The 13,444-nt window shown below is 42.4% G+C and overlaps 1 protein-coding gene across 1 annotated transcript; it reads right to left on the reverse strand.

Annotated features, from left to right (window-relative positions):
* Positions 1–2: 2 nt before the first annotated feature.
* On the reverse strand, positions 3–13,185 carry adora2b (adenosine A2b receptor). The gene is made up of 3 exons (XM_034099457.2): positions 13,006–13,185; positions 12,382–12,845; positions 3–3,208 (listed from the first exon to the last, which is right to left on the reverse strand). The coding sequence occupies exons 2-3, from the start codon at positions 12,699–12,701 to the stop codon at positions 2,494–2,496; spliced, it is 1,035 nt and encodes a 344-aa protein (XP_033955348.1). The 5' UTR covers positions 12,702–12,845; positions 13,006–13,185; the 3' UTR covers positions 3–2,493.
* Between the last annotated feature and the right edge of the window lie 259 nt (positions 13,186–13,444).

The following is a 13,444-nucleotide window of genomic DNA, read 5'->3' on the forward strand; positions in this document are numbered from 1 at the left end:
CCTTTAACAATATAAACATTGCCTTTATTAACAAAATAATTCACAATACATACAGATTGCATTATGTTAAATAGCGGTATCAGTTGTAGTTCAGTTGGATGAAAGGGAGAAGGCTTGACCACAGTGGATGCTTCCTGATTAGTAACGACACTACAGCACACTGACAGGAACTCGGGAATGAAAGGCAGGAATGTTGAATTAGATCAACTCGGTTTTGTCTGTCTCACATTTAGAATCACAAAAGAAGGCAATAGTTTGACATCAATCAATAGCTCGTAGAAAGCCGGACACCTACAGTACTTATTGTTTACACAACAACGACAGTACAACGTCACAGTGCAGTTACAGTATAGATGTCTCCATTGGAATGTACTTACACTTTGGCACACTCCTGTTTTTAGCCCTTGAAGTTAGTGAGAGGTGGTACACTGGACATGTGGGGGGGTATAGTGAAGCAGTGAAGTCAACACCAACACAACATGGTTCAACAGCACCCATGAAGCTCACCAAATGAGAAATACGTCAGTGCAATGTGTTTTTTCATTTGTGTAGTGATGGCTCTCAGGTGACTAAGTTCACCCTTTTTTTCTGTCACATTACAAATTCACAATACTCCCAGCAAAACTCTGCTGTGCTCTGATTAAATTCACCAAGACCTTTCTGGGTGATTCATCGGTTCTGTCTCATAAGCTCAACCACACCCCCCTCCAAAAAAGAACTAAAGCATCAGGTGCGTTAAGGTTTGACTCGGTGCTGCAGATGTGTTGCCTCAAACGAGTAACCTGCATGCGAGCACCTTTGCAAATAAGAAATAATGTTTCCTCTCAGAGAACAAGTCATTCGTATGACAGGCATATTCGGGTGTAGGTATAAATAAATTCAAATATTCAGAAAAAAAAAAAAAGAAGTCACATCTGGTCTGTGTTGTAATAAGATTGATCCAACCTTTCAAGGTTCTTCTTGCTAATTCATGACTAATAAACTGAGGGAATACTCCCTTTTTTTATTTCGCACTTTTTTATTGCATTACATCCCCCTTTTATTTCAGGAATTCAGGATTGAGGAATTTTTGGGGGGCTAAAATAGACTAATACAAACCCATCTTTGCTAGCGTGGAAGAGTTAAAATGGTGTGCCTTAGCAGTTTGATTAGTCCTCAATACAATTAATTGAACTGTTTTTTCAAGTTCAGCTGATCTCAGGTCAGTGAGTGACTGCAGCAGCTTGTGGAGGACAGGCTGCGCTAACAGGACAGAGAGAGCCTGAGGATCCCAGCTGAGACTGTGACTTTGAGAGTGAAGGGGGGGGATGTGAGTAAGTGACATTCATATACACCGCACTGAATGATGTAAGCCATCACATGCATGTGCAACAGAAGCTCTGGTAATAAATCAGTATCTAATTTGCATTGATTGAAATATTTAGATTTTCTATGCAGGGATACACTGCCTGAGCTTCTGTCACATGAAGCAGCTCTGGAGGTGTGTTTTTCTAAATTCATTCTTGTATCTTGGGCTGAGTCAAATCATGCTGTTTATTTAATACCCAAAACGTTGTCTTTCTCTGGCTCTCAGGGGTCACCCGTTTATTTTGGGAAGGGAGAAGATTCGTGTGACAAGCAGAGCAATTAGGCATTTTTTCCCTCTTCTTGTTTGGTTCGAGGCCTTTTCCAATATGTGTTTTTGTTGTGGGGTATTCCCTCATGCAGGAGAAAATTAACACTGGTGCGAAGTTGAAGCATCTGTTCAACAACATTTCTGCTTTATAAAGATATTTTGTTCTTCATTCTGTGGTAACACTGTATTTTGTTTAATTTCAAACGCTCATTACTTTAGATTCAACCATTCCTGCTTGTCTTTAGTTGTTTAACAGATTAACCTTCACCATATAGACAAACCTAGCAAAGTAGCAGTTGAATTGTTGAATCTCGACTAATAAGCTGTTGAATTGTTACAAATCTGTAGGCTGATTGTCCAAATGTAGTGTTACCCTTCTTCTATATTTAGCTTGTGATGGTCATGAGCATAAAATAATGTTAAAACGGCCACAAGGCGAAAACAACAACAGATGTAGTATACTTGTACCTCTCTAGGTCCACGAGCACAGATATAGCCACACAACATTTTTTTATCTCTATATTCTCATAAGATACGATCTTTTAATAAATAAATTAATAAACACCGTTGACAATATAAAATAGCAGGGCATTAAAGGTGTTTGGAGTTGAAACGGAGTGGATTCAGAATGATAAATAGCATTATAGAATGTAGTTTGGATCCTGTTCACAGTCCTACGAATCCAGTTAGCTTCAACATGTTTTTCAAAAATAATCCTTCACAATACAAGGGTTACGTCTCGTCATTCAACATTTCACTGATTTACCGCCGATTCATAAATAAATGTCCACATTCAAGGTGCGTCTGTCATCAGTTCTTCTTCACATATCATCCCCTCGTTCTGTAAACATTAAAGACCTCAGTGAGAGTCAAACGCTCTATAGCAGAGGGTCGATGGTCATGTGGATCTGGTCTCTGTTGTGCCTGCTGCCGTTGGAGCTGTGGTACAGCTCCTCCCTGCGGCACAGGAAGTGTCGGGCCAGGATTTTCCGGAAGGTGTTCCTGAAGTCCTGGATGCGGTAGGCGTAGATGATGGGGTTGACGGCGGAGTTGGCGTGGGACAGAATGATGGCCACGTACATGACGTGGACGGGCTGTGTCAGGTCGTAGAACAGCGTGAGGCAGTTGAGGATGTGGACGGGCAACCAGCAGACGGCGAACAGCCCCACGATGATGGAGAGGGACTTGGCGGCGCGGATCTCCTTCTGCAGCAGCCCGTGGTGTTGGCTGTCCCCGTTGCCCACGCACTTGAGCTCGATCTGCCTCAGCTGCTTCCTGGCCACGGTGAAGATCTTGATGTAGATGCCCAGCATGATGAGCAGCGGCGGCAGCACGCACACAAAGAAGTTAAAGTAGACCATGTAGTGCATGGCCACCACGCTCTCAAAGTAGCACTGGAGGTGGCAGCTCTGCAGTAAGTTTCCCCCCCGCCCCACCAGGCTGGCGTTCGTAGCGTTGTCCGCCACAGAGCTGTTGCAGCTCGAGTACTTCATGTTCCATCCGAAGAACGGGATAAGGCCAATGACGAAGGAGAGGATCCATAAAATAGCGATGATCTCTCTGGCGGTCTTTCCCGTCATCAACTCCTTGTACCTGGAGGAAACACAGCAGAGGTTAGCGTCTAACATACGTTTAAAATGTTGAAGATTCAGTCAAATATCTCTCAGGTAAGTAGGCTCGTGAGATCAAGTTCATCCCAGGTGAAACAGATAAAACACACGTTTTTGGATGTTTCCTTTTTTTGTACAATTTTACAACAGGAATATTTACCCATGTGATTTTTACATTCCTGCATTTTAAATTATTTTTCTCGAAGTATCAACATCCCAACATGATTAAAGCTAGCACATTGCTCTTTCTAGAACTTGGTAACTTTTAGTAGGGAAACATATTTATAGTATTAATATTGTGATATGAGACAAATTGTTCTCTTAGATTTCTTAGAAGGCTTTGATGGAGAAGTTATGTGAGTCTTGAAAAGGATTTGAGACAAACTTCACACTACATGTTTTGGAGAAGCCCACAGAGAATGTTACACTTCTTTTTCTTGCAGAAAGTGAGCTGGGGCCCTTCTCACTTCGGTTAAATGGATTCCTTGCGTCCCTCACTTGAGTCGTTTCCCTGCGACTAGTCCCTCCCACCAGGGAAGCATGGAGAGACGTAAGGAAACCACGAGAAGCAGGGAAATGAGTTGTAAGAGCAATGGGACGTCCTTTCCTCCGGAGCGCCACTTGAAGCGACGTCCGTTTGTGATGACGCTGCACAGCTGATCGTCTGACAGCAGCTCTGTCCCCGTTATTTCCACACACACCCCCGCCTCTGTTAGTACACATTTACTGACACAAACATTTGTATCATCTGTTGTAGACCCAAATACATTAAATAAAATAAGAACTCATCCTCAAAAAAGATAAACGCCATTCTTAAAATGTATAAACGAAAAAAGCGATCATGAAAATGTTTCCAAAAAATGAATAAAATGATTTTTGACCACTTTGTTGTTCAGATCACATATTTTTAACTAAATGATACATTAATTTAAACAAAACATGGTATAAACTGAGGAGTGACTCCCGTGAGGTTCATGTGTTTTCTTCACTCCGCAGGGAAACTGCTCTCATGTCAAGAAGCACTGCCTCGTCCAATCAGTGAGCGATACACAGTAAGGGGGCGGGGCGAGTGTCTGAGGATTTCATCGAAGGATGGTCTGGTGGTTCCTCGGTTATAGCTCCTCCATTATCGCTCCTCGCTCCTCCGGCAAAAATAAGGCCATTGGGACGCTACTCAAGATGGCGCAGACAAATCAACTTCCGGTGAGACCGAGACCGAGGAGCGAGGAAATGAAAAATAAGAGAAGTGAGAAGGGCCCCAGGTGTGGCCTTACTGACACGACACGTTACTCTTAAGTACCTCCAGCTGTGCAGCAGAATGCACATTGGACTAATAATGGCCGAGAATCTGGCAGAAATGATCAAGTGGGATGGTGACTCGCTGTGACTTGGTGCATTCAAGTGTTGTAAGAAATATCGTCCTCTGTCTTTTCTTTGTACTTTTTAGTTAATTAAGATAATGATCCCCTTCCCACAGCATCGTCAACACGACGCTGGATTTAGAACCGCTTTAGTCCTACATTGCAGTGTTCTTAGTTATTTGAATGGAGCCAGTGCGGGGGGGCAGCAGGACTCTGACAAAAGAAACAGCAAGAGTCTAAATCCAGGCTATCAGCACAGTGAGGCTGCACCAGTATAATGTTGTTTTAGTTTAGCATGTTAACATTCAACGTCTGCTAATTAGCTCTAAACACAAGGCACAGCTGGGGGGACCGCCATTAGTTTAGCAGGAATGGTTCATTAGAATGTATCCTCAGGGTGACATGAATGTATGTAACAAATGTCATGGCAGCCATCCATAATTGTTGAGGCATGTCTGACAGACTAACATGGGGCCATGCTGCTAGCATTGCTAAAAATTAACCACAAAACCTCAATAAAGTAAAAATATAACAGAAACAGGTCAGAGATAGGGTTCGGCCTGAAAACCTTGTTAGTGACGAAAGCTAAACAGTTGACTTTAATATGACTTTAATAATGATGTTTGGTTTCCATGTTTGATTTGAAGACACTTCACATCTCAATGATGGACCCCACATCCTGATGGAGCTCATTGGTAGCATGGATGCACCACGCAGACACAAACATCTCTAAGCTGTTGACCAATCACAACAAAGCCGGCCAGCTAACCAATCAGAGCAGACTGGGCTCTGGTTACAGACAGAGGGTGAAAAGAGGTGCTGCAGTATGAGAGAAATAAAGAGCTTTTTGATCATTAAAGCGTGGAGACATGTCACAGTAGAGGCCACAAATATAAATATGTCCTCTTTAAATGTTACCCTTGAGAATATCACCAGCTGCTAAATGAAAGCATGAAACTTGCCGCTATCTCTTTCAGTTTCTCATATCCTGTGTTGCACAAACACCAAAAATAAAAACCTCCCTTGGGGTGTGAAGCCGGTTAACACTTGTGTTTACTGTATGTGAAGATACTATAACTGTGCCACACCAATACAGTATCAAGTCTTGAAGAGGAGAAATGAAACAGCACTTTTACTCTGTAAACTTTGTAAGTGCTTTTTGTAGTGTGATGCCGACATTGTGACTTTTTTAATCTTGTGTTCTTCACTTTGGATTCACAGGTGAATATTGAGTGTTACATTTCACAATGTTTTACATAAAGCCATCTCCTGGCCGTCCCCATCACAGCGCTGCAGGCTAAATGAGCTGTTCGCTTAGAAGTGCTTCAGGCGAGCGACCTTATGGTAATGACACACACATGGTGACACACACACACACACACACACACACACACACACACACACACACACACACACACACACACACACACACACACACACACACACACACACACACACACACACACACACACACAGCAGGAGGTGCCACACATCTGATCTCTACAGCTGCACAGGACATCATCACACCATATCAGCACTTCAGATGTGACTTGCAGTTATAATCACAATCAATTATAAGACGTCATTAATCCATGAGTTAATGATTGAATAATCATTACTCTATTGAGTAAGCTATTTTATATTGATCTGTCATGTCATTTATAATTCATAAGCCATTTATGTTGAATAACCCTTTGTGAATGATGAATTAGTTATTTAATAATTTCAATGTTAATGATAACTGTTTACTTGCTAATTAAAAACAATGTATTATCACGTTGAAGGATAGGTTCACATTGTAAAGTAGACTAAACAATATTTAGGCTACTTCCTAATATGGATCCTCGGAGAGTTATTGGTCGTTTTAATAAATTCCGTTTTTTATGGAATGGCTTAGAAGTGGTCCCTTTAAAATGTAAGCGATAGGGAAAGTCCACAGTTAATAGTACAATGGAATGTAATAACTCTTCCAATGTACATGTAATTAAGTGGAAGTATTGATTATGTAAAAAGTGGAGGCACACTGATCTTTTAAGAATCATTTGTAAACTTGTATTAATAATGGTGAAGTATAGTTTATGGCTGAAGCACAGGGTATTTGCAGAGTTCCTTCTTGTCGGCCCAGTCACCACAACACAGAACTCCTCAGTCAGTCTGCTGTTTCACTTCACTGTGCTGATATCACGGCTGCAGACTCTCACATCTTTAAACAAAAGTGTTGAAGGATCAGACATAAGAAATGCAGGAAGGCCACAGGCCACATTACCACAATGCAAACGGTTCATATCACCTCTCTATCCCCTTGCTTCCTGTCCTCGTAACTATTTACAGCCAAATAAAAAAGAGACAGAAAGCAGTGTTCTGCAGAAACGAACGCTATCAGTTAGCCATAAATCATTTGAGGATAAGGTCAGGCTATTTCAAGTGGAAGAATTATGCAAAATCAACTTTGTCTGTACTGTATTTCATTTGCTCAACAAGTTAAATATTCATTCTTAAATGTACATAGTTGTTCCACCCTTCGCCATCCTCATGAAAAACACCCTTTCATTGGCTCAGTGTAAATGTGTTGTTACAGATGTATTTCTAACCACAACATAGTATACTGCCTGTTGAGTTAGGTGCAGAATCAGATAATACTGCCAGTCCCCCAGTGCGACAGTGCTTCTCTTTTCTCTCTTTTTGAATGTTTTTTGAAAAGTAGTAGTTCTGTGACATTAAGGTAAAGTTTATATTTATATTGTCGGCCTGGGATTCTTAATGGGATTTCTATACAAATACAATGAAATAAGGCAATCCCATTAGAGGCTGCAAATGCAGCCAGGCAAAGACGAAGTGGGTTCAACGAGCCGCAGTTCCCTCAGAATGTGATAGCCGTGACAGGAAGCGTATGCCATCAGGGTTTCGGGTGCGGAGCATTTGCTAGTAAATGAAAGCCATGTTAAAGGAACAACACTTAGTCATTAGTGCAGAGCTGCTGCGATTAGTCCACATATTGACCAGAAAACTACTCGCTAACTATTTTGAAAATCGTTTGAAAGTCATTTGTAATGCAAAAATGGCTGAAAATGCTGTTTTATTTTAAGATGTTCTACTTTTATATAATTTTAAGTGAATAACTTGGGGTTTTGGACTGCCAAGACACATTTAAAAACATCACACTTTAGGAAATGGGATGGACATGTTTCACTATTTTCTGACAAAAGGATCAACCTAAAAGTGATTGGCAGATTAATCGATGACGAAACATATAAGTTAGTTGCAGCCCTAGTTCAGAGCAAAAACAGCCTGCTATAATAACTGTAATATTCCCAACAGTCAATGATTCATCAGTGGTGTGCAGCGGGGCCTCTGTGCTGTGCCCCCCCGCAGGGAGGTGGGCAGCCTGCCCCGGGGGCCATGAATAAAACAACTCAAGGGAAGCTTCAGAGCTCAGGATGACCTCGGCACATTTCCACACCTTCCTCTACGTCTCCCACTCCCCTATGACTGTCCATAACAAGTACAGCCGGCCGCACAGGGGCCTGTTTCCCAGAGGACCCAACTCCTGCCCCCCCCGCCCACTCTTTCTGTGGAGGCTGAACGGATTAGTTCTGGCATGACGACAGCCCGCTGGCATCTATCTTTGTTTTGCTTTCTTCCCCTGCTCCATTCTCCATACATCCCCTTCTCTTTCTATGTCGCTGTGCTTCCGCCTGGGGCCACGGACCCCGGCAGGGCCACACACTCTGAAACATCCGCTGCCCTGCTTCACACACAGTCTAACAGGTGACCGTTCACAATCACCACACAGACACACTCCCCTCAGTGTGGGGCTAACAGAGCTACGCAGCATTTATGTGACTTTTGCTAAGTGGCATCACATGGTTAATAAAAGTGTGCAAACACAGTTCTTTATTTTAAAGCTGTCACGGTCCAATTAAGATGCAAATATTGTTTCGACAGAAGAGAGAAAAGTAAATAAGGATGTCATCTCTGTATGGCTTCCTGGGAAGTATGGACGTGCTTTCCCACAGTGCAACAGTGTGTCTCGCTGTCAAGAAGCTCAACAGCTACACTTGTCTCATTTTGATGCTTGATGACTAAAGTGATAACTCCAAATCTGTTTTTGAAGTATTAAAACCCCCTTTAGCGAGGTGGTTTTCGTTCTCTTAGAAAATAGTGGCTGTCGTCGTCAGCTTGGTTTCACTACAATAATATAAAGAGTTACAACTTCCTGCAAATAGTCATAAGTGTAGCATATTAGGCAGATTTAGCCTGCAACAAATGATTGATTTATTTTCAAATGATCTGTTTTATATTTTAGGAATCAATTGATTGATCCGAAAATGGTCAACACAATACAGATCAGAGTCCAAAAGCCTAGGAGGACGTCTTCAAATGTCTAGTTTAGTCAACAACAAGTGAAGAAACTGATTGTATCAAATTGATTATCAAAACTTAAATGTTGACAACGGATTGGTTATTCGATGAATGGTAACTGCTCAACTTTCCAGTTCAACAGCTCTTAAAACTCTCAGTGGCTCTAGCAGACATGAGGACAGAGGACAAGTTAAAGGAAAAATATAAGTCCTTCACGAAAAAGTGAAACAAATTATCATTCGACATTTCGGGACATGTGTTTTTCTTGTCAAGAGTCAGATGACTGACTGTCATCCCTGTCAGTTAAGTATTTAGTTTAAGTGGGGAGTCTATTAGCTTAGCATAACAACTGGAAGTATGGGGAAATAGCTAGCCTGGCTCTGTCATAAGCTCAAACACACCCTAACATCACCTTTAAAGCTCACTTACAAACATGTCAAGTAGTTAGTTGTATCTATTCTGTATATACTTGCTGTCACTATTTTAGCGAGTCTTACTTTCAACAGAGAGAAATATAACAAAAGTAAAAAAACACAATATATTACATAATATTGGAGAGTTTAAGCGGTGCTGGTAGGTGGACTGTGTTGCTGTTTCCCCTTGATTTGTCTTTGTGCTAAGCTAAGCTAACTGCTTCCTTGCGTTAGCTTCCTGTGTGGGGGTGGTATCAATATACTCATCTAAATCCACAGATGTTGACGTTTAGATAGATTTCTACGGAATTTGTTTTCCCTAGAATTCTTTTTCAATATCAATGGATCAGATGTTTTTAGTTATTCGACTCTTATACTACTTTGGATGTTTTGAAGTGGGGTTGTATGAGGTACTTATCCCTACTCAGTGTATCACCTGTTTGGAGAATAAATTGAGCACCATCACAGAAGTAAAGCATTGTGCTAATGTGGACAGGGGCAGCAGCACAACATAAACAATATCAGTATAAGTGTAAGCTTTATTTAGGATATTTTAACTGCTTTACTTTGCCGTGAGCCAGCCTGTTCCAAGGAATCATTTAGCTCTCTTCAAAGCTTCCAGACTTCATTGACAAAAACAGTCATTTTACCTTGCAGACCATGGGAGGTGCGGGTCTACTGCTGCCGCCATCAGTGAGGTATTTGTGTTATTTTATGACATCCAAAATAACCTACCATCTACTGGACGCCATTTACTGAAGCTAAATCACTGACAATTGTTGAGTACCTCATTCAGAATGTTTACAAAGGATGACATTGTACCACACCCATCACCACTCCATCATTTGCTGAAACAAAGACAGGAAGAATGCAATAATGTCATTCTTACTTTTCCTGTGCACGCTGAGGCAGGCCTGATGGTGGGTGGGGACGACCCTTTGGGGTCTCTAACGTGTTAAAGGTTATTTCGAAAGCCCCCGACAAGGACAGAGGGACAAACAGCAAGAGGTTTTTTTTCTCTCAGAACAGCAAACAGGGGAAAACGGGGGCTCGTAGAGAGCGTTGAGTGGGTGGGCAGCTCTGTCATCTCCAGGGGTTTAAAACATCTGGGTTCAGCCTTTCACTTGCACTAAAACCATCTGTCAAAACACTTTCATGTGATGGCCTGCAGACCGGCCAAACACTGGACATGTAATGTGAGCCGCACACACACTGGCTTTATGATCGTGTGTGTGTGTGTGTGTGTGTGTGTGTGTGTGTGTGTGTGTGTGTGTGTGTGTGTGTGTGTGTGTGTGTGTGTGTGTGTGTGTGTGTGTGTGTGTGTGTGTGTGTGTGTGTGTGTGTGTGTGTGTGTGTGTGTGTGTGTGTGTGTGTGTGTGTGTGTGTGTGTTGTGATGCTGGGCTTTCAGGGGAAACTATCAAATGTCATTTTCAAAAACCTTTTACAGAGAATGTATCAGGCGTGACCCGTGTTTCCTGTCCTCATTTGGTTTCTGTCTGTGGTCAGAAATAGAATTACAAATGGGGACTTTACATACCACTTGGGGGAACATTTCTTTTTTAACACGACTAAGTGTCAAACTGTCCTTTCTTGCCAGCGTATGAGTGTAATGGAAATGACAGCACACCACAGCCCCATGGCAAGAACAGGCAGCAGAACCACAACCAAGGGCCCACAACAAATCACAGCAGCCGGTGCCGCCTTTAAGAACAAGTCCACCACACTCTGATACGGCGAGAGGCCAGAAACAACAGGGACAGACCATTGCCATCTGATCATAAAGATTCAGGGAAATATCCAGCAGCACTGTGCCGCCTCGGTGGAGCACGGTGGGCTGAACCATCAGGATGAATGGAAGTGACAGAGCCAGGTATCGATCCGCAGCTCTCCCCCCCCCCCCCCCCCGTGCCGCATCAAACACAAGTCAGATCCCTGCATCTTTCAAGAGCCGCAGGAGGAGAATAAGTGAGGAACTGATGGATGGAAGGCAGCGGTGGACAGTACCTAATTACATTAATTCAAGTAATGTACTTAAGTAGAAATTAAAGGTGCTTGTGCATTTTTACTCCACTGCATCTCAAAGGGAAATATGTGTATACACTACATTTATCTGACAGCTTTAGTTACCTTGTAGTTCCACTTCCAGATTAATAATGCACAATATCAACCAAAACATTTCTACAAGCTGCAACAATAAAATGATGAACCCATTATGGCATCAATAAATGATACAGTAATATAATATTCTGAAATATGCCCATGATGGCTGTTAAGCTTTAATAATTAAATTACAATCTAAGCGATGTGGTTACATTCCACAGTCGTTTTAAACTGTAAAAGATAATATCGATATGTTCACTTTTGTGCTAAAGGTATATTTTGAATTGTGAATTATTATGAAAAACGTTTGTATTTTACAAAAGTGCAACTTTAAATGCATGACTTTACGTGTCAGAGTTAAGACTTCTTCTTCCACTGTGTGAAGGTGGCAACAGGTAATCCCTTTCGATGTTCAATCACAGGTATAAAACAGTTCAAAGTGTTTCTCTAACATCACATACAATCAATCAATCAATGTCAATCAATCAATGTTTATTTATATAGCCCAATATCACAAATGTTACATTTGTCTAAGTGGACTTCACAGTTGCGGAGGCATTATCCGCGTATCAGTCCGCATTTAGATAGCAATCCGGCTATTTTTACGAGGCATTAAACTGCACAGGAGACTGATTCATGAGATCACAGAGCAGATACTCATCTTCCAGGACCCCAATTCAATTATTTTCCATACGGGACACATGCCAACATTTACGGCTCTTTAATACAGATAAGGATGAAGGGATGTCAATGTGTTTTTTAAGCTTATTTGGCACACAAGGGATCACCTATATTGATCTGAGGGGACATGGGTGTCTTTCTCCATCTTTACCTTTATCCTGTCAGATGGGGAAAGAACTTTAATCAGCTAAAAAGCATTTTCTTAATAAATCCACACTAGTAATTAAAAAAAACTCACCTCAGAGAAATGTTCACGGCCAGATATCTATCAATAGCAATAGCAAGAAGGCTGAAGATGGAGCTCTGCGTCAGGACCAGGACGAAACAGGCCAGGAAGAGGCAGCCGTAGAAGTCCAGGTGGATGCCGATGCTGATGGTGATGGCAAAGGGAATGGCGAGGCACCCCACCAGAATATCCGCCACAGCCAGGGACACCAGGAAATAGTTGGTGGCGTTCTTCAGGGTGGTGTTGATCGCGACAGCCCAGCACACCAGTACGTTGCCGAATATGGAGAGAACCGCGATTACTACTTCAATAAAGATGTACAACGAAGCCATGTCAGCAAAGTGTGTTCGAGGACTAAAAGCTGCAGGCTGATTTCAAAAACCCACAAAAAAACGCTTCTAATCCCAGAGGAGCAAAGAAGTCTTTCTGCTGTAATCCAGGAGTATTCCACAAGTGTGAGCTGCAGAGCCAGCCATCTGTTGGGAAGAAAGGGATTAACTTCATATTAAGATAAAAACACCACAAAGTTGACAAAAGCTGCAGGAGCTGCGTAAACATGCATCCACCCTGCCCACGCCTGCTGCAGCAGGAGTGTACACCTTCAACAGATTAAAGTCCCTGTGCTGATCCCCTCACCTTAATGAGCCTGTACATCGTGTCTGGATGTTTTCACACAAACACACAAGAGATCTGTGGAGCGCTTCATCTGTGGATCTGCAGCAGGCGGTGTATCGCGCAATTTCCCCCCGACAGAGGTTTTGAAGCGCAGGGGGAACACACAAGAAAAAAAGAGGGGGAAAAAAAATCAATTTCACAGAGAAGCCACGCCTCAAACACACACACCGAAACACAAGCGCGGAGCAAATAGATTAGGGTGGAATCCCGAACGAGCGTCACCCTGTCCACCGTGCGTAATTGCGCGCCAATTAAACCGCGTACACTTTCATTTCAATCTTAATGCAGTGTTCTTTGTACAGTACACACGCACGCGTGTCTGCACCTGGTTTCAATTACAGTTGTTTTGGCCCCCTCCACGACAGGGACTTCGTGGAGGCAAAGTGACCAAAATAGATAT

Source organism: Pseudochaenichthys georgianus, chromosome 14, assembly GCF_902827115.2.
Source record: "Pseudochaenichthys georgianus chromosome 14, fPseGeo1.2, whole genome shotgun sequence".
Lineage (NCBI taxonomy): Eukaryota > Metazoa > Chordata > Actinopteri > Perciformes > Channichthyidae > Pseudochaenichthys > Pseudochaenichthys georgianus.